General features: G+C 34.9%; 2 protein-coding genes across 9 annotated transcripts; one reads left to right on the plus strand and one right to left on the minus strand.

Moving 5' to 3' along the window:
- Nucleotides 1-9,518: 9,518 nt before the first annotated feature.
- Nucleotides 9,519-20,838, minus strand: LOC116349262 (calcium release-activated calcium channel protein 1). Of its 8 annotated transcripts, none has more exons than XM_031780619.1 (11): nucleotides 20,704-20,838; nucleotides 20,502-20,538; nucleotides 20,284-20,314; nucleotides 20,083-20,087; nucleotides 18,951-19,478; nucleotides 17,300-17,637; nucleotides 17,077-17,132; nucleotides 16,025-16,165; nucleotides 15,493-15,961; nucleotides 15,387-15,440; nucleotides 9,519-9,913 (listed from the first exon to the last, which is right to left on the minus strand). In XM_031780619.1, exons 6-11 carry the CDS (start codon nucleotides 17,625-17,627, stop codon nucleotides 9,816-9,818), a joined length of 1,146 nt encoding a protein of 381 aa, XP_031636479.1. In that variant the 5' UTR covers nucleotides 17,628-17,637; nucleotides 18,951-19,478; nucleotides 20,083-20,087; nucleotides 20,284-20,314; nucleotides 20,502-20,538; nucleotides 20,704-20,838; the 3' UTR covers nucleotides 9,519-9,815. The 8 variants fall into 8 exon arrangements, with proteins under 8 accessions (XP_031636479.1, XP_031636478.1, XP_031636476.1 ...); XM_031780618.1 differs by having other exon boundaries at nucleotides 18,951-20,028; nucleotides 20,704-20,802; XM_031780616.1 differs by having other exon boundaries at nucleotides 18,951-20,087; nucleotides 20,704-20,802.
- Nucleotides 16,689-21,719, plus strand: LOC116349263 (chromatin accessibility complex protein 1-like). Its single transcript, XM_031780623.1, has 6 exons — nucleotides 16,689-16,781; nucleotides 16,981-17,145; nucleotides 20,761-21,022; nucleotides 21,109-21,189; nucleotides 21,251-21,506; nucleotides 21,562-21,719. The coding sequence occupies exons 3-6, from the start codon at nucleotides 20,981-20,983 to the stop codon at nucleotides 21,612-21,614; spliced, it is 432 nt and encodes a 143-aa protein (XP_031636483.1). The 5' UTR covers nucleotides 16,689-16,781; nucleotides 16,981-17,145; nucleotides 20,761-20,980; the 3' UTR covers nucleotides 21,615-21,719.
- Nucleotides 21,720-21,777: the final 58 nt, after the last annotated feature.

Raw genomic sequence — 21,777 nt, forward strand, 5'->3', positions numbered from 1 at the left:
TTTGATCTACCAATTAGGAGAACTGATTACACAAAATATGAGCCAATGAATTATATGCTTACAACATTCAACGAATTTTATACCAAAAAATTGCAAAACAGTGATAAAAATTTAATTGATTTAGAAGTAAATTTATCAAAAGTAAAACTGAGAATAGAGAATTATTTAAAGCAAAGCAGATAAATACAAATATTTGTTATGGATTATAGAAATTTTAAGCAGTTGAAAAATTAATTTATGAAAGGATCGAGTACTATCTGTCAAAATATTTCCCCCTATGCCAAGCGAAATTAATCCGATATACGGCGCTGATGTAAATGTCACTCTGTCATTTCACAATAATACTTTTTTGGCTTGACAATATATAAGCTCTTCATTTAAAATGCATACACATTCATAATTATTGAATCGTTGAAAAAAAAACATGTCATAAAATATTTTTCTAACATTTTTCATTAAAAAATTTATTAAATTTTTTTTTTTATAAAAAAATTAATTTGTTTATAAATTACAATAATTTCAACATAAAATGTTTCATCGATTAAATAAGAATCCAATGTAAATAGTAATGACAATGCGACACCTACCGTAAAAATGCAAAAAGAAACTTAGTTGGTATCCATTGTAGCATTTTTGTCCACCATGACAGCATCTTCGTTTTACTTGACCAATCACAGAGAAGCAAAACGAAGATGCTGTTATGGCGGACCAAAATGTTACAATTCCAAATAAGTTTCCTTTTCTATTTTAACGGTAGGTGTCGCATTGGTATTACTTTTTACATTAGATTCTTGTTCAATCTATGAAAAAAATTGAAATTATTGTTATTTTTAAACAAATAAATTTAAAATATAGAGAATTTTTATGATAAACGTAAGAAGAATATTTTATGATATGTTTCTTTTTTTTACTCGACCGTTCAAAAATTATGCATGTTGAATGAAGAGCTTATATATTTTCAAGCCAAAAAATGTATCATTGTGGAATGACATAGAGTGACATTTAAATCAGCGCCGTATATCGGATTTATTTCGCTTAGCAAAGGGGGAAACGTCGTACTCGCTCCTTTATATTATTAACATGAGAGAGCAATAATTTTACATTTTCTCTCTCAAAAATGCTTGATAAAAATCAAATTGTATTATATTATGTTTATTTAATTAAATTATTTTCAATAAACCACCAAGGCGAAGGAACGCTGTTCGGTGCAGTTATTATTATTAGATTGCATGTTATTTTGCCATCTTCATTTACTGCTCGTAAATAGACCGCGCATCCGTATGCCGGAATTGCACTGTCAGCGAAACCATGCAATTGCAAATGCACGTTTTCCTTTGCTCTTAACCAGCGAGGTATACGAATTTTCTCTACATTTGTCATGGAATGCCATAATTCAATCCATTCTCTCTCAAGTTGCACGGGCACATTTTCATCCCAATTTAATTTTTCCTTCCAAAGCGATTGCATTAGGATTTTCGCCTTGGCTATCACAGGTGCAATAAAACCATTGGGGTCATATAATTCACCTATTTTTCCGAAAATGGTTCTTTTTGTCCATTTTCCTTTATGCTCAGCATATATGACAACATACGTGAATTCGTCACTATGCGTCAGCCATTTCAAACCCAGCACTGAGGTTTGATTTTGCTCGGTAAATATTGTTGAAGCACCCGACTCACCTTCTAGTATTTGTAAAAATCGTTCATTATTTGAACGCCATTTGCACAACTCTAATCCTGACTTTTCCAACACAAGTTTCGTTTCTTGCGCTAACTGAATAGCTTTTGCTTGTGTTTGTGCTCCGCTGTTCACATCATCCATATAAAATTCATTTTTCATTGTGTGCACAGCCTCGGGATATTCGGCGCTCATTGCCTCTGCTCCATTAATCATCGATTTTACGGCCAAGTAAGGTGATGTTGCCAAACCGTACGTTTTTTTTTTTTTTTTTTTCTTCTTTTCGAATTGGGGAGCTATTTGTAGCATCACGCGTACGCTTCATCAGTGTTTTGCGCAGACCCAATGGTGTTTTTACATGCAATTTACGTTTTTGTGCCATAGTCCGATGCATTTCCGGAAAGTACGCTATCTAGGCCGATGCACTCCTGAAGGTATGCTATCAAGCCTGATGCATTTTTTACGGGGTTACGCTATCTAATTAGCCTTGACACAAACCCTATTGCATGGTGCTGTCATTCGATTGCTTGGATTATTCCTCCAATGCAATTGTCGTGACAGTCACAATTCCACTGATACATATATGGCGTTGAGCTCTTTTTCCAAATGGGGGAATGCGAATACCACTGATTTACCGGTATATTCACCAGTAGTTCGGCACTACCTTTTTTGCGGTTTATGTATTGGACATTGATATATCCAAGACATCAACCTAACGCGAAGGCACTCCATTTTTACGTGTGTCTGTGCTGAACCCATATCTTCGCTGTGCACACACACGGAACCGACGGCTTTAAGTGCCCTCCGAAGCACTCCACAAATCCGAGACACGGCCCAAACCTCTCCTCATTAAACCACTGACAATTCCTGAGCGAATCACGGTGGAAAAATACCGGACGAAATTTGACCGAGAATCGAACTCGTGTCCTCACGCTCACAAACCTGGCACGCTAACCACTAGTCTATGGCTGAGTTTAAACCGTACGTTACCACAACCAAACAATATTCTTTGAGTGGTTGATCCGGACTTTCGCGCCAAAAAATGCGCTGTAAATCCCATTGCTCTTGATCGATTTTTATTTGTCGATACATCTTTTTGATGTCTGCACTGAAGGCAAACTCATGTCGACGAAAACGCATTATGTTCTCGAACAGATCTCTCTGTAATTTTGGACATTCCAGTTGAAGGTCATTCACTGAAACACCAGTATTGCTCTTACAACTGCCATCAAAAACCACTCGAAACTTTTCTGATGAAAACACATAATGATGTGGTATATAATAGCACGGTTTATTAGGCGATGGTGGATCGCTCACTTCCACCATATGACCCAATTGCTCATATTGTCGCATGAATTCAATATACTGCTCTCTGACTGAATCGTCTCTTTGTTGTCGCTTCTCTAACCAAAGAAATCGTTTCAGCGCTATTGCTCTTGAACTACCGAGTTCATTCACATTAGGTTTAAGTGGTATGCAGACGACATGTCTGCCGTCGGCTTCACGATAGTGTGTTTGCTCAAAGTGGCTTTCAACCAAAGCATGCTCTGCATTTTCCTTGCTACATAGTGACAAATCTTCAAATTGCCAAAATTTTTGCATTGTTTTGTCAAGTTCGTTCAGATTAATAGTGTAAACCGCACGTGGTTCACAATATCCGCTCTCACGGTTGTTGCCAATCTTACCCATAATTAAATTTCCAATGCTTGATTCTTGCATCAAAAATCTTTTATCAATTTTGTGTGCAGTGCCCTCAATAATCTCCGCCCAAACCTCAATGCCCAACAACAATGAGACATTGTCGGCCTTTCAAAATAAAGGATCGGCCAGCATTGGTTTTAAATTGTCTTGAAATGCACTGCAAGAAATGTTTTGCTCAGGTAAAATTGGTGCCCATTAGCTCGATTTAGGCAATACATAGAAATCGGCTTCAATGCGATTTGAATCATGCTTCTCAAACCATGGTTGTATGCCCAATGTTATACGTTTTTTGATTCGCACTGGATTGCTACCAATTCCAATCACATCACTGTGATCGGCGATTGCTTTCATCATAAAACGTTTGAGTGCTGCCTGTTTAACTAAATTCGGTTGTGAACCGGTGTCACACAAAGCACGATATAGTCCAAGCAAAATGTCATTAATATATAATTTGACGAAAGCCGTCGGCAACAAATAAATTGAGAATAAAAATTCTCTTGGCACTGCGTTAGATTGTTGCACGACTAGTCATTTTCTCCTTATTGCTTTGGCACTCATGGCCTTCTGCTCGCTCTGTTTTATTTGCACAGTCGTTGCAATTTTGTTTAGTGGATTTTCGGGGCACAGTGGGCTGTTGTGTTTCAAATTGCATCGCATGCACGGTGGTAATGGGCACTCTTTGCTAAAATGCGACGAACGTAAGCAATTTTCACAAAGCCGATGCTCGCGCACACATCTTCTCCGTGATGGTAGATTCATTGCCTTGAATTTACCGCATCGATGCATAAAATGCGTCTCACCTTTGCACAATTTGCAATCAGTAGGCTCTGATTTGATTCCGGTGGGTTTTTCTTTCAATGCAACCTTGCCGAAATTTGTATTGCTCTTGTGATTGGTTTTTTCTCGTGAATAAGGAGTTTGTTTCCGAGAATATTTTTGCTCTTTTCGCTCTACAAACTGTGCACCTGTCAATGCCTTCGCTTGACGGTCTAAAAATTCAAGCATTTGATTGGTAGTTGGTTGATCGGATTGCCGATTTAACTCCCATGCTTTGCTCGTCTCTGAATCGAGTTTATCGTGAAATCCGTGCACAAAAACCAAATCCAGGTGCTCTACTGGATAGTTTAGTGCTTTTAATTGGCGCATAACTTCATTGGTGACGTTACTAAATCGTTGAATCTGTCCACCTGATGCGTGCTCAAGTTTGGGCAAATTGTAAAATTTCCAAAGTAGTTCTTTACTGGCTTGGTATGGACGATCATAGCGGCGGTTTAACCATTCCCAACATTCATCGTAGTGCTCATTTGTGGATGGCCAATCGCCAAATTCACGCGCTGCTCTGCCCTTTAGAGAATCTTTCAAGTATTGTAATTTGAATGATTTCGCAATTTGATCATTATCATGCACAGCTACTTTAAAGCGATCACGAAAGCCACGCGAATGAGCTACTTCACCAATCGAATTCGTGCGCTCTCTTTTACCGGTGTCCGCCAATTTTACAATAATTTGCTGGCGGCCCACCTGAGTTGATGAACAGCTCTCATTCAATGAACCATTGTGGTGTTCGTTATTTTGATTCTCGGGAAATTCGCATTCCGAAGTTTTCTCAGGTGCGGTTAATTCCGCTATACGGGCTTTTATTCGCGCAGTTGTGTCGAGGAAAATCTCCTCTAATTCGGTATACAGCCGTTTGTGCTCTTCTTTTTCTTGCTCATTTGCCGTGTTTAATAAATGATTGTGACTCACACTTAATTTTGTTACATTATTCTGTAAATGGTTGTCTCTGGCACGCAATTGCTCAAGTGTTTGCTCGTTAAAATTTTCGTTCTTAGAATAGGCTTCGATCGAACGAATTGAATCAGCCCAAGTATTGCGGTTAACCAAATGTTCCGACATTTTTAGTCTCTTCTGTTCAGTAGATGATCTAGTAATAATCTCGTTCGCACCACTTCGTGTGCAAATCATCTTTGCTCATTTATTGATTAGATTCTCTTTCTATAAATAGATTGTGTTGAAAATACACTCTTCTCTTTTTCACTCGCATACCATGCTACTTCGCACAATCCAATAGCTCGCTCTATGTATGACAGATTGTTGCAATTCGCACCGGTACGCACTGTGACTCTCTCGCTCTTTTACATAACATTAGTGTGGTCAGTGTGAATGTCTCGCTTTCTCCATATTTCGTTCGGTTCACAACCAAACCAGCGAAGATACATTCGTAATGGAAATTTCTATTGCTCTTTTTTACGAGCGCATGCAAACCGCACAACATTGTCTTGGTATTGTCGATCTCACGCCACCCGTTGTGTTCGTGTGATGAACGCATGCGAATCGCGCAATAGCTCGCTCTCTTGGCGATACCATGCCGATCATCTCACTTTCTCTCTTTTATACACAACCTTAGCGTGTTGACTGAGTTTGCTCGCTCTCTCAGTTTGAATATCACCAGTGACTACGTCATTCTGGAATTTTCGATTGCTGCTACGGCAATGTAATTGCGCGTAAATCATGCATCAACATTGTGTTGGCTGTTAACTGATTTTACGCCGAATTTAGCTCCGCTCATGCTCTGTACATCAAAGTTCACTTTGACTAAGTTTTACATATTGCCAGTGACTACGTCATTCTGGAATTTTCCATTGCTGCTACGGCAATGTGTTCGTGCGCAAATCATGCATTAACATCGTGTTAACTATGCACTGATTCTACGCCGAATTTTGCTCATCTCATGCTCTGTATATCAAAGATCACTTTGATATACCGTTTCGCCCGAGAATATTCTCGGACCTTTTTTCTTACGAAATTTGTATGATGATGTCATGACACGCCAACGTTGATGATGATGCTAGCTAGCCTCTGCAGTTGATTTTTCTGAAAATACAGACAAGAAAAAATCTCCTTTCTGATTAATAAATATGGCGGCGCTCATGCCATTTTCGCAATTTTTTGCCTAATTGCGTCATCTTTTTTTATTACGCAATTTTATTCACTTCACTTTTTTCTTGCAATTTTCACACTTATGTTGTTATCTCTCACGATGACAAAATTGCACCAATATAATTTTTGTTAACTCATTAAAAAAAAAAATATTATTTTCTCACGCACTCTCAGCTCGTTTCCGATTCGGGTAGGACCATAATGTTCCGTAGCTCAGATACTTACATTCACATATAAATTGTACTTATCACTATTTCATTTATTCATTCTCACACCGCTGAAATAAAGCACTGAAAAAAAGAATATGCTCTGGAATGTAAAGAATCAATCTAATAATTGAAAGATGTTGTTTTAAGTTTCTTTATATTTTATTTGCTTAATAAATGATTGAAGGAAAAAGCCGGCACATCGGCAGCAAAAACCCTTTGCTCTGCTCTTGCTCGCGGTTGTATTGAGACTGATTGGCAAACGTCGCACTTGACATTTGCCAACCGTTGTAGTTTGCGCTTTTTGGTTGTGGTAGTGCTCGAACGTGCGTTCGATACAAATACAATGCGCTATTTGTTCAGCGACGAAGCAGAGAATCCGAATTTCTATAAGAAAAAGCCACAATCGAAACGACCGCCACGCAAAAAGGCCACCGATGATGAAGCGGCCAAACGGAAGAAGCGACAAAATGAAAAGAAAGTGAAAAAGCCAAAACGAAAACGTGATCCAATTCTATTGACACCAGCTATCGAACGTCTTCTGAAGCGTATTCAAACCAATTTTAATCCGATGGATTTCGAAGCGAATCGACGCGGTTATTTCACCAAATTGAGAACAAATTGGTATCGTCATGTGCCAGTTTTCGTACAACTACAGCAAAATTGTCGTGCAAGAAATCGTGAACGCTGTCTCATGATCAATAAATAAATGGATAAAGATGAAAAGAACCAACCGGCTGAAGTTGCCGCAGCAAAGGCCAAACTTCAGGCCGAAGCAGCAGCCAAAATTCATAAAACCACCACTCACACTAAATCGAAATCGAAATCAATCTGTCGTTCAATTGCCGAATATGTGCTACGAAAACGATTGCCAGGTGTCAAATATACATATGTTCGATTTGCGCCAAATTTGACCGTGTATCATGTCATTCCGGAGGCACTTTTTGGTCGTATCTACATCCAAATCGACAAGCGTGGCCTCTACAAAATCCTTAAGCGGTTGAAAAATCCAAAGGAACAGGAAATGAAAAAGAACAATGGCAGTAATAAACGATGGGAACAACCGTTCAATGGCAACAAAGAACTGTGGGATAGCATGTGGCGTAAATATTTCGGCATCAGTAAAATCGAACGCCATTCGGCCGGCTTAACATTCGCCAATCGAATACAAACCGATGGCAATGCATTCGTTTTTCTGATGAACAAAGAGAAGAAGACGAAGAAGAAAAACGATGAAACTGGTGCTGCAATCAAAGAACGGCTACGAAATATATTACGCCACTGCGATCGCGAAGTAAGCTTTGATGTTGAAATCATTGCCGGCCAAATTATCGATCGAGAGAAAGACGATACGGGCGCTGTGAAAGTGAAAAGCGTACGCAATTTCAAAATATCCAGCAAGCAATATCATTGGATGACGAAATTGCCACAGTTTAAGAAACAACGAGATCGACTGGTTGGTACGCTTGAAGACGACAGAGCCGACGATCGTGAGCGCATCGAACGAGAGTGTGAGAACCATGTTCAGCCGAGCAGTAGAACGAACGATTTTGAAACGTACGCCGACCATACGTTAAGATTTTTCAATCGGGCCATGGATGTGTACGGCAGCGAAGCGTATGTACTGACTAATTGCATTGGATTGAAATCCATCGAACGATTGGTGAATTGGTGCGAATGATTGTTGCACAAGGGCATGGTAAACATACATTTGTGTTTGTCGGCAAGGCGCCGTTCACCCATGCAAATTCACCATGCAAAGGCTATGTACGTACAAGTGTTCGTTTGCTATTCAAAGCACTCGAACAACATCCACAATGTACCGTGCACTACGTGGATGAGTATCGAACAACAAAATTATGTAGCCGTTGCTTCAATGTACTGGAAAATGATTCGAAGAATGGCCGAAAGACAACGAAATCTCGATTCAAAGTGTGTCGCCAATGTAAGCCATCGCCAGAAGCACTGCCCGATGGCGGTTCATTCATTTACAGTCACAAGAATTCAAAACAATTGAAGAAGCAGAAAAAATATCGCCCACGGAATTCGGACGACGATGGCGGCCAGCCAAAAGTCGAACTGAAACGCTATGGTCGATGGAATGCTTGTGCCGGCTGCTGAAAATGCTGCGATATTATCAGTGAAGAGGCCACGAACACATTTGCGACGTCGGCGCCTAGATGTCATCGCATGGAAATACATACGAAATGATGATGATATTGGTGATACGACAAAAGTCCGTTCGGTTACATTGAATCGAGACACTAATGCCGGTCGAAATATTCGACTTCGCGGTATTTTTTTATATAACTTTGAATCTAATATTCAATTTTCATCATACATGTATTTTGGTCATTATGAACTGGTGGGAATAAAATTGCCAGATGCATTCACAGTCAATGCCAAGATACAAGATCAGCATGCAGAGCGACGCTTCAAACAATTTGATGAAAATAAGCGTAAAAAGCAACAAAAGGTGAGCTGCATTATTCGTTGGATATAATTTTCGAATTCATGTGATGTGTGTATTTCAGTATCAAACATCAAAAAATTCCAATGAAGCTGAATACGATTCGGATCAGTCATGGTGGTCGTGAAGCAGCGAAGAAGATGCAATCGATTTGAGCAACAGTGAATTGTCAGACAACAGTGATGATAGTAATGATAGCGGTAGTGGTAGCTCTAGCGACGATGGCGAAAACTGAGAATAGCATCGTTCACACACTGCACATCGCACATTAAAATCAACAATCAATGAATCAAACAAATTAATGAAAAATTAATTTTTAGTTTAATTTAAGGAACAATGTTAATAGTTCTTATCATGAAGTCTGGCTATATTTAGCGTGGACTTTCGTATTATCTAACCGTATGGCAACCGTGAGAATGACTGATGACTACATACAAATCCGGGTCCAAATTTGACCGTGAATTTGTGCCTGGTAATGAGTGAATTTGCATTACAATTTGTTCCTTCAATTGAAAGAAGAGAAATCATTCCATTGGTATCTTTTTATTGGAAACTTGCATAAAATCTATACGCTCCATTTTACACTGAATTGGGCACAGAATGGCTCAGAATATTACATATCTTAATGTTAAATTATACGGAAAATGTTACAATTTTTTAATTGCATTTTAGTTATATTATAGTAAAAAATGTGTATTTATAGCTATAGTAAAAAATTGTATATTCAATTCATCTCAATGAAATGTAAACAAAAGTTGTACACAATTTCACAATTCCCCTCATTTGGTATTGTACGTGCAAAAAATTGAAACATTTTCTTATCAGACACGATATATCATACATAATACACGGTTCTTTTGAGCTGTTCTATTTTCATTGGTTTTTTTGTTTCGACGATTTTTTCGACTAAACAACCTCACTACCTAGGGAAGAATGAGAAAAGAAAAGAAATAATCAACAAATAATCGAAACAATAGAAAGATTTAATGAAAATTAAATTGCAAAGGAAAGTGAATTGTAGCAATAACCACACAATTGTGTTACAATTGTAACAACATTGCTTTAATTTGAGATTTAGTAGTAGTTGAGAACTCGATTCTGTGAAAAAAAAAAAAAAATGTTTACAATGGCAAGTGTACTCGTTTATTATCCATATAAAAAACAGAATTAACATTGACGAATACAATGCCATCACAGATTCGTTCATGCAGTTACAAAGCCAGTGGTTCAAGTCGTACATCAGCCGCATTCAATTGCAAATCAGAGCAAATCCAAAACATTTTTGGCGATTTGTAAACGACAGAAGAAAGAGAAGTGACATTCCGCCTATTGTTGAATACAACAATGAGACTGCGAGCACAGACGTATCGAAAGCGGAATTATTTGCTGATTTTTTCGAAAATCAGTATACACAGAGCGACAATATCGACTTGGATCAATTGCTGAGTGAATGCGGTGACATCTCGTTTGACATTGACATCAATGAAGTAGACGTGATGAAAGCACTACAAGCGATTAATGTAAACAAAGGAGCCGGCCCAGATGGTATTTCACCAAAACTACTGAAAAATTGTGCGCATACTTTGACAAAGCCGTTAACAATGCTATTTCGTAAGTCTTTGCATCAAGGATGTGTTCCGGCAGCATTGAAAAATTCAGGACTGTTCCAATATTCAAGTCTGGAAAGAAAAGCAGTGCATCGAATATTATCGGCCGATCGTGATAATACCAACAATAGCCAAATTGTTTGAAATTGTTGTATATGACAAAATCGAAACATTTGTTAATGCGAAAATCAGCCACAATCAACATGGATTCGTGAAAAATCGATCAACCTCAACAAATTTACTGCAAATGGTAAATTTCACGATGGACTCAATGGTCAAAAAATGTCAAACGGATGTGCTGTACACAGATTTTGAGAAGGCCTTCGATCGTGTGAACCACAAGAAATTGTTGAAGAAGTTGGTGCTCTTTGGATTCGGCCGACAACTTGTCAAATGGTTCCATGGATATTTGACAGCACGAACACATTTTGTTGGAATCGGGGAAAGAAAGTCAAGAACTTTCACTGTGTCATCGGGAGTACCTGCGGGAAGTATCTTGGGACCATGTCTTTTTATTATTTTTATTAATGACATTGTCGAAACCGTAACAAATGCACTTGTTTTATTATTCGCAGACGATCTAAAACAGATACGAACAATACAATCGCCCATTGATGCCATGTCTAGTGGCGCTAGTCAGATCAAAGTTAGAGTACGCGAGTATAGTTTGGCAACCATACCACCGTATACACTCCGATAGAATAGAGTCAATTCAGAAAAAAATTGTGATATGGTCGTTAAGATTTGTTTACCAAAGAGATGAGAATTTTGTATTGCCACCGTATCAGTTTAGATGTGATGTTTTAAGTATTCAACCGCTTTGGAGACGGCATATAAATGCCTCTATATTTTTAATTTACGATCTCTTATTGGGTAAAATAGTGTCGCGTTCGCTTAGAGATAAGATTGTATACACAAGACAGCAATATAACGTAAACCAAAGAAATTTGAACTTATTAGAGTACGAATGTTTACAGCTGAATATGCACATAGTCAACCATTTTACGTGGCGTGTAGGAATTTTAATTTAATAAGAGAAACATTTTTGGAATCGGCATCGAGACACATTTTTAGAAATATTATTGTTAAATTGGAAAATTTGTTATTTAATATTCGGTAAAATAGACTAAGAAAAATTGTGTTATGAATAGTAATATACAATGGACACAGTCGATAACTGCTGCTCCGAAGTCGATAAGACTGGCACCTGGTATTCGATCGGGTAGTGTTTCATTGCAAATTATATTGTAAATAATTGTGATAAAATCAGTCTGTGATCAGACGGTGAATAAATAAATAATAATAATAATTCAATTCCGTGACTGATTCGCTACTTGTTATCGTTAATCTAGGGGCTAGACACCTATGAATCCAATGTGGATTATGTGATTTCTTTGGATTCTTTGAATTTTGCGATTTTCGTGATTTCTCGATTCCAACCTCAATCCGACATAAATTTCACTTACATATTTGGCAAACGTTGGTAATATCTCATCTTTTAAATACACTGTCAGTCTTTGTCAGGGCTTGATGTGAAATGTGACACCGTACTACTCACCAGTAAAATACCCAAAAAGTTAGTAAAAGTTTTTGATGTCACCTATATAGATCGATATAAAGTGCCCAAAAAATAAACTTGCAGGTGAAGACTTGGGGTGAATGGGATCGAGACAAATTTCATTTCTAGGATATTTTGGCATACTGATTCCGAATTTCGAGGTTTCGAGTGGAAAAAGTCATGGGTGAAGGAGTTATGACCCCCGACCTCCTGGGGGGTGGAGGGACTTGGAGGACAGGGGTCCTAGAAAATTTCTCTCGTCATTCTGAACAACTTTGTAGTACATTATTTTTTGATCCGATGAATTTTTGACATGGTGGGGTATTCCCCTGCGCCCCCTAGTTCGATTGGGCCCCTCATTTTCACAAACTTATTTTTTCGGCACTTTACATCGATCTGTATAGGTGAAATTGAAAACTTTTAGTAACACTTTGAGTACTTTACCGGTAAGAAACAAACTACTTGGCAAAACAAAATTGACTTTCAATTAGCCAATATTATTCGCATTTTGCCCCAACGGCTACTTATTATGGTGGAACATTTTTGGCCTAATTTTATGGCCACTTTGAAAACATGTCTTATAGACCCAAGATTCAGGATTTGAAGGAATTTTCAACTTGCGGTTCCATATAAGACACCGAATTGAGAGGAATGGAGGTATATTTTACTGGAAAATCATGAAAAATTACAGTGACCCAATCACCATGAAAACTTGTGAATCTTATTTTCTGACCAAAATAAGTAATATCACCAAGTTTCATGAAATTTCAACCAAAAATAAAGGTGCCTCCCAAAAAAATTTTTTATTTTTTTTCTCAAAAATAAAAAATCGAAAATTTTGTCAGTATCTTTTTATATCATATTGCGTGACCCGTGTGCAAAATTACTGACTTAGTCAATTAGCTAATTTTATATGTTTTTGACTTAAGCAAACTGAGATTGAAGCTTATTTAAACTATATTTGATATGTTTTTGACTTAAGCCAGGCGATGTGAAACTTACGATTAAAAACTTGACATCAGAGCCAGTCCCTCTTAACTAAAAATGGTACAAATTCTCAATAGATGGCGCTTATAAATCGACAAACACACTTATATTTTATCAGAAGAAAAATGAAAAATTTTGAAATATTTTCAAAATAAGCATAACTTTAGTTTAGGGACACACTAATTGGAGCGATTTTTTGTTTCTTTTTTGTATGTTATGAGTAGTTGGGAGTCTGGTAATGTGTTATCTGTTCAGTTATTCCTCAGTGAAATTGAATGTAAAAAGAATATTTGCCTTCCACCGATGAGTATACAATGGATATTGCGTCTTATCTATCAAATAGCATCATATCTGTGTGACGCACGCATCTCATGTTGTTTATTGCGCATTAGAAATTTTATTCCGTTACGATTTGCCAACACAGAAATGATGCTATTTAATTTCAACACGCAATATCCATTCTATACTCATCGGTGGAAGGTAAATACTCTTTTTACATTCAATTTCACTGAGGGAATAACTGAACCAATTTTTTTTTATGAAATAAAAAATCTAAAATCGCACCACAGATAACACATTACCAGACTCCCAACTACTCATAACATACAAAAAAGAAGCAAAAAATCGCTCCAATTAATGTGTCCTTAAACTAAAGATGTGCCTCAAAATATTAAATTTAATGATTTTAATTTAAATACATTTAAATGGAATGACTTCTAGTGCTTCTCTGATTATAATGGTTTTAAAGTACTATAGAAAATATCACATGTGATATTTGTTGTTTCGAAATGTCAAAAAATGTTGTATTGGTTTATTTTCAAAATGTACGGAAGTTTTCAAAAAGAAATCAGTTATAATTATAATTCTATAAGATATTTTAAAGCACTCAGTTTATTTTATCATATATGATATTTCATTATACTGACTGTCGACAAGATACACACGCAACGGTGTTGACTATAGTGTACATCATGTATATCGTATAGTGTACACTACAGTGTGCTACACTCGACACTGTTGTGTATAATGAGCAGTATAGCCTGACAGACAACATAATACATGTGCACAAAGGCTCACTGAGATATCATATATGATAAAATAAATTGAGTGCATAAAATATTTTATAAATTTATAAATCTAAACAAATTTCTTCCCGAAAAATTCTTTGCATTTTGACAATCAACCAATACAACATTTTCGACATATCGAAACAACAAATATCACATTTGATATTTTCTATAATTCATTAAAAACCATTGAAAACAAAAGAAGCACTAGAATCACATCTTTTAACTTGAATTAAATTGAAACCCTTAAATTAACCAATTTAAAAATATTGCAATATTTTTCATTTTTCTTCTAATAAAATGTAAGCGTGTTTGTCGATTTATAAGCGCCATCTATTGCGAATTTGTACCAGTTTAAGTTATGAGGGACTGGCGCTGATATCAAGTTTTTTCACGTCGCTCCCATGACTTAAGCCAATTTAGATTGAAACTTATTTAAAGTATATTTGTATATTTGTTTGACTTATTAGTTGATTCTCGAACTGAAAAATATAAATTAAATCAACTCCAAATCCACAGTCGGCTACAGCCATATAATGTCTCAAATAAGTCGTCTGTTTAAAATCAGATAACTAGACGACTACAGTTCAGAAAACTCATTGTCGGTTAATTTCAGCTAGACAGTCACTTCTTTTGCACACGGGAATACATTCAGGTCACGATCAAAAACGAAAACTTGCATCTATTGTATCGTCGTTGCTTGGCAGTTACGCATATTGCTTTTGGCCCGGTTCCAATTCGTTCGCCACCATGTTGTCGATGTGGTACGATTGTGTGTCCAACGTTGATTTGATTTTTATGAATAGTTTATTTGTTGTATTACAACAAATAAACCGTGTGAAAAAAACTTCATGTTGCAGTATTATTTGGAGAAAAATAAGAGCTACTGTTTCGCCTCAACCACTACCGAATCTCAATATTTCATCAATTTGTTGTGACGATTTATGTTTCTCTTATATATGTGTGGTCAAACTATATTTTCCTACATTCTAATGGTTTCCACACGCTCTTTCTCTCTATCTCACATACACTCTGATTCTAACAACATCATCATTTGGAAATCTTGTAGTACATATATTACAATTAATGTAAATGATGATTATTAACAGAACCAATAATAAATATTAAATACTAGAAAAGCAATTTTTAAGTGAATTGCCCCTAGCTCACTACCCGGAAAATGCATGCCATTGTTTCGATGATGCTCAAGATGATCATGTTCCATTTCTGAAACAAAAAATGTAAATAATGATGATAAAAAAAAAAAAGTTTAAATTACCCCCTCGTTCCAACTGCTCTTTGAGTATTTCCAATTCTCTGATGCCAGAAGCAGTAACTTCGTACTTGTGTGTCATAAGGGAACGGTAAAAATGTATAGCAAAAGCTAAAAAAACTACCAATACTGGTAGGAGTACGATGCATGCTGACCATGCAGCTTCTTTACTTAAATCATAAAACTTGACCCAACATAAAATGGCGATTTCGATCAAAAACAATATGAGACCTAGTAGTGTAGAAAAAGCCCAAGCCGTTTCGATGTACCAATGAAGTCGTTCGTGTGGTGATTCGTGTACAAGCGAAATACTATGCAAATTACATACAGCTTCAATATTTGGTAAAATACATGTACTAATCATCAGAGCCAACATATGAACAGCTACCAATAGTGTTGTACATATAGCAAACGCTACTAGCATTCCAGGAGGTACATGCGTGTCATTGTTGATCTGTACCTCAACCATTGCAACCTGAAAAATATTATATATAAAAAGATATAATATAATGCCATTTTTGTGAATATGGTGGCATACCATGGCAAAGCCGGATAAAAGGGCAGAAGTTTTACTGGACGCTTTCAATTTGGCCCGACTTAATTGCAATTTTCTCCATGACAAATAACTGGGTGAATGTAGATCGTCTCCAGACTGTGACATTGCACAAGTTCGTTTTTGCTATTTTTAAATAGATTAGAGTAAAATTTATTTTCTTTTAATTAGACATGGTAAAAACATTTATTAGATTTAACCTTTTGACGTCTGGAGAACGAAAAAATATTGGGAACAATCAATTTTTTTTAACAAATTCAGCGAATAAAATGTGACAGTATCGGTAGTGTATGGTTCTGTTTTTCCTCTCAGTAATATAAATAAATATATGAAAATAATTGTAAATTTTCAAACGCGAACATTTATGTTATTATAATGTGCACAGTAAATTCACTTTTCCAAGAGTCTACATTTTTACATATGCTGACACATTGCGTCTTTTTCACACTGTATTCACTTCTGTCATTTCTACTGTTATCTCTTGTTAAGTTGTATTTCGCTTGAATACCTTTGACTGTGTGTATCGTAGTTGTGACACCAAAGCTTTCCCCACTACTATGGTTATAAAAACATCATAAAATTCTCTAAATATTGCATGCTTTTTTATGATTGCCACATTTGAATATTTGTTTCTGAAGTTTGTTATTTTTTCTATTTTCTATTGAAGTCTTATTATTGAAAATCGTCCACTCGTCAAAATTTGTGAAAAAAATGTTCAAGGACAATTTTTGATCCTATTTGTGTAAGTCTCGACAGAATAAAAATGTCAATTTATATGTATAATTGTATATGAATTCAATTTAACACAACAAAAAAAATAAAAGCGAATTAGCGAAAACGCATTGATATTCTGAACCCGTTCCTTATTGATTTGTGAATTAGGAGCATTATGATAATTCGAATTTAATTTTTTTTATTTTTTTATAAATATCGGTTTAAAGGAATTTAAGGGGATGCAAATTATCTAGCAAGTTTTTGTGGACGTTTTGATTCGTTTATTTCGCAAGGGCAAAACATCTCTGTTCATTTCTACTTACTATTGGATGATTGCTATAAATGTTCGAAGCCCGACCCAAAATTGACTGTTGATGAACTGAAAGGAAAAGGTTTGAATTTATTTTCATCCGGTTATTAATGTGTAAATGACATTTTTTCGTACAATCCAATTTACGTCACAAATTTACTGACTAGATTGATGAACTTTTATCAACTCAAAAATTCAAATAAATATAATTAAAAGATTTAAGGTGCCATACTTACTATTGTAATTGTGCGGATTATTATTGTGGTGATGAAGGTGATTTTGCAAATGATTAATGTTTATATTGTTGCTACTGCTTGAACTGTTGTGATTCAGGTGGTGAAGATTGCTAGCTACCGAAGCTCCCTGATTCGATGCTCCCGTCGATGTGCCACCGATTTTCCCGATGTGCAAGATTTGTGATTGACCTTTTAGATTGTTTGTTATTGTGTGTTGATGTTGTTGTTGTTTTTGTTGTTGTTGCTGTTGCTGTTGTAATGTGGAACCTATTGCAGCAGTGAGAGCTGTTTCTAGCCCAGTTGTACTAGTCGTCGTCCAAAGCGACATATCTTGCGAACTGTGAACACATTTCAATAATTCATTATTTTGCATAAGCACATGTAACATTTGGCCAAAATGCCAATAGCAAATCTTTTATTAGGTTCACAACTGTATTAAATATGGTCACAACGCCACAAAAACGCATACATTGAATTGCTTGATATTGAAATAATGCGAACTATTCGCAAGATTCGCGAAATTCAAATATACGAAGCTCTAGTGTCCCACGCGCATTTTTTAAACAGTCGTTTAAAAATACTTTCATTGTTATTAATTTCAGTTTATTCAAAAAATATCACGAACTCAGAACTTTTCAAGCTAAGTAGCTTATAGATGGCGCCACTAGAGCGAAAAAGAGAAAATACATATATTTATGCAGGACGCATGCATTTTTATGTTTATTCCATTTCACTGCTAAAATGTATGCTCATTGTTTGACACATTGTGAAGCTATTCGCAACACTTTGTTGCTTTGGTTTTTTGTACCTATATGTATGAGTACATGTCTGTGGTGAAATTCATTGTTTTGATTCTTTCGTCGTTCCCTACAATCCATAGCGAATACAAAAATGATGTTTCAAAACATTTAATCTAATTTTCGTTATACACATTTCTTAGAACATAATTTTCCCGAGCTTACGAGCAATAATTTATTTTGAAGCTAAAAAATGTTGATGGTTTAATCGCTTTAAAAAATACTTAATGGCAAAAAAAAAGAATAATTTTATAAAACTTACTTGTCAATAATGAATAAAATCATTAAGACAGCGATAATTTTTCTTAAGACAATACCTCTTATCTTCTTATTCAATGTATGGCTAAGTTTTGTAAAATACTATAGCTTATAAGGCACCAAAAAAATTGAATCTTATATATCAAAATCAAATGATGATGATTTTGTATATTACAACACAAAAACAATGCTTTGACTCGTTATTCTATTTGAATGACTTTTATTTACACAAAAATGTACATAGCATAACGTGTTTGCAACACATAATTTTTTATAAGTATGAACATATTAATTTGAATACATGTCACTTACATAGTAATAACTATGATATTTATGCTTGCTAAAAAATAAAAATAACTTTTGGATTTTATTTCAATTAATTCGTAGTAATTATTCAACGAGAAAGAAAATTCGCTGACTAATTTGAAATTGCTGCATCAGCAATACTAATGACTTATCAATAACATGTGCATACAATTGAGTGTCTGTAAGCAATCAATTTCGAATAAAATTGTTGTCTGAATTGGAACTCATTAAGTGGCATATGACCTATGACGCCAAATATATAGCTAAAACATGTTAAATGAATTACTTACTTTTGTACGATTTATTATTCTGTTTGACACCATATATTCGTTCAAAAAAAAAACTATTTAAAGTAATGGAATTTTGAATTTGTTTTATACTTCATTCTTAAACTCTTTTAGAAACAATATTTGAATTCTCAAATTTTTCGTTTTTAGCTATAACCACTTCAAAAATAGTTTTGTATTATATTCAAACTAATAGTATACTATACTGTGGTAATCAATTTAGTTGTTAAAATATTTTTACATTTAAATTATTGTAATTTTTGAAATTTATACATTTTGTCAATCAAAAAGTATTTAGTTGTTGTTTTCTAATGAAACAATTTAACTGATATCAGGCTCAATCGACTCTTACATACGAACGAATCGAATGTGGCATGTATAACGTGTAAATTAAATTTCTGATTGAGACACGGTCAATTATTGTTGCCTTGTTGCATGTGAATATGGGTTGTGTATAACAATTTCGTTATGAATAACACGTATGATTCAGAAGCGGCATCGATAAGCTCACCGCGCTGCTGTTACGACAGTCTTGGGAATATATTACAATTAAATTTATTAATAATATTTATTTACTATTTCATATATATATATTTATTATAATTTATATTTCAATTTTGAATTTTATAGTTTACAGTCTAAATTGTAGTGAAGAATTTGTATTTTTTGTGAGATCTATGCTGCGGCGAATATGTCGTGTGCTTTTCACTTTTACATCGGGTGGACCTCCAGCCAAAGCTATTGTTTCTTTCTTTTTTTTGTTTGATTTGATGTTATGTAAAGTCGTCTTCGTTGAAAGTTGATTGCACGTTTCAGACGAAGAGTCTGGTTCGGACGAACAGTCAAACTGAAAATATCTTTTGTCCAATAAAATCAAATGATGCTTTTCACTAATTGATTCTTTGTTGGATTGAAGGTTGTGCTTCATATTAATTCCAGTGGTTTTCATAATGCGCGTTTCGTCAGATGAAGAGTAGCACTTGAATAACAAAGTCCATTTTGTACTTAAACTTTCAGCTTTGCATATCAATTCATTATCGAACGTTTGAAAACTTTGCCAGTCTTCTGATATAAAATAATCCTGAAAATTTACGTTAAAAACGTCATCTGGGTCCATAATTTTGATTTGGATTACCTTGACTAAAAATAAAACAGAAATAAATAAATTGGAACACACCAAAAACAATCATAATAACTTAAATCTCAAAAATGAATCAGTTTTTTCTGTATAAATTCAATGAAAACCTTCAGAAGAGATGTCAGAAAATAGTTTATAGAAAATCATCACTCAAACAGATTTTGCGTCTTGATGGTTTATTTAAATTATTTAAATTACCTCATTGATGGTTTTTCAACAGCGCAGCAACCTATGAAAAAATAAATAACGTTTTTTTTAAATATATTTATGAATATATCTCTATTTTGAAATATACAATTCTATTGTCAGTAGTATGCAATACTAATCAAAGCAATGTGCTCATTAGAGATGTCAGAAATTGTAGAAAACTCATCATTTAAATAAAAATAGTGTTTTTAACAAATTTTTTTCCTAACCTGAATTTCAATATCACAACCACATGTGGCACATAACCTGCAAAAAAAAGCGATATTAGTATTTTTTATTTGATAAATTTTTTTTCTATAATACATTTTTAATATGAATTCAAAAAATTTCTTCTATTTGGAACTAATTATCTTTGAAAGCTAATCTTTTGAAAATTATCAATCATTAAATCTTTTGAAAAAAAATTCTTACATGTGTGGCGACTTTCTTTTTCTTATTGAATGAAACTATTTAAAAATTGTCATCTAGTCTATTCGAGCGCTGCAATCGTAAAACTAATTGCTTATGTCAAAATGGTGGAAGTCAAACAATAAAAGAGCGGACAAATTTTCGTAACATAACCACAATATACTGTAGAGCGAATTCAACTGAATCATTAATTCGAGGAACTGCTTTGGAAAACCGAGAAACTAATAACAATAATACAAGATTCGCACGCTTCGCTACAAAAAAACGAAAACGTTGAAAAATGGTAGAAAAACCAGATGAAAGATTGCTCCCTACAAATAAGGTATGAACTTTTATTTGGCAATTTAAAATTCATTATTTATGTTTCATTACAACTTACATTAAATACATTTTTTCTATATGATTTAGGTACGAACAATAATGAAAAGCTGTGGAGATCCAAGTGCCTTTCTATCAAAGGAATCTGTACTGGTTGTTACAAAAGCGGCAGTGAGTAACTTACATTCATACTTTATTGTCGTAAATGATATTTTATAAAAATATCTTACAGGAATTATTCATTTCGTATTTAACACAACAAACACATAAAAGATGTTCACATAAAAAAGATTTGAACTACAATGATTTATCAAGCTTTGTACAGGAGGAAGAAAAACTTGAATTTTTACATCAAATTGTACCAAAAAAAATCACCGTTAAGGAATTTCGTGATATTTTGGAAAGAGGATCTGAATCAGAATCTGAGTCTGAAGAAGCCACATCTGACGAAGAAGAAAATAGCGATGAGGAAATGGAAGATGAGGAAGGTAAATGTTATGATTGTAATCAAAGAAATATCAAATAAATAACTTATTTTTGTAGATATGGATGAGGCTGCAGATATTGAAAGTGATGACGGAGGAGGATTGATTTAACAACCAAACGCTACGAGAAAATTCAATAATTGTCATTTCTTTGTATGACCTCGTTTACATTCAAAATTACATTCACACTTAAAATATTGGTTACTAAAAACAAAATCAATAAATTTGACTTTAATTTTAATTTTTTTGAAACGTTTTGCATGCACTTAAGTGT

This window comes from Contarinia nasturtii, unplaced genomic scaffold, assembly GCF_009176525.2.
Source record: "Contarinia nasturtii isolate CC-2019 unplaced genomic scaffold, AAFC_CNas_1.1 Cnas_scaffold_2851, whole genome shotgun sequence".
NCBI lineage: Eukaryota > Metazoa > Arthropoda > Insecta > Diptera > Cecidomyiidae > Contarinia > Contarinia nasturtii.

Bases quoted from the DNA above. Each gene is read 5' to 3' on its own strand.
- LOC116349262 (XM_031780615.1), bottom strand. From the start codon at position 18,381: ATGATTTTATTCATTATTGACAA. The intron at 16,166-17,076 runs GTAAGTAGAAAT...ATTTAAAAATAG, and splicing joins TTTATAGCAATCATCCAATA to CAAAAACGAACTTGTGCAAT. The intron at 15,962-16,024 runs GTATGCCACCAT...AATATTTTTCAG, and splicing joins TTTTATCCGGCTTTGCCATG to GTTGCAATGGTTGAGGTACA.
- LOC116349263 (XM_031780623.1), top strand. From the start codon at position 20,981: ATGGTAGAAAAACCAGATGAAAGATTGCTCCCTACAAATAAG. The intron at 21,023-21,108 runs GTATGAACTTTT...TATATGATTTAG, and splicing joins GATTGCTCCCTACAAATAAG to GTACGAACAATAATGAAAAG. The intron at 21,190-21,250 runs GTGAGTAACTTA...AATATCTTACAG, and splicing joins TGGTTGTTACAAAAGCGGCA to GAATTATTCATTTCGTATTT.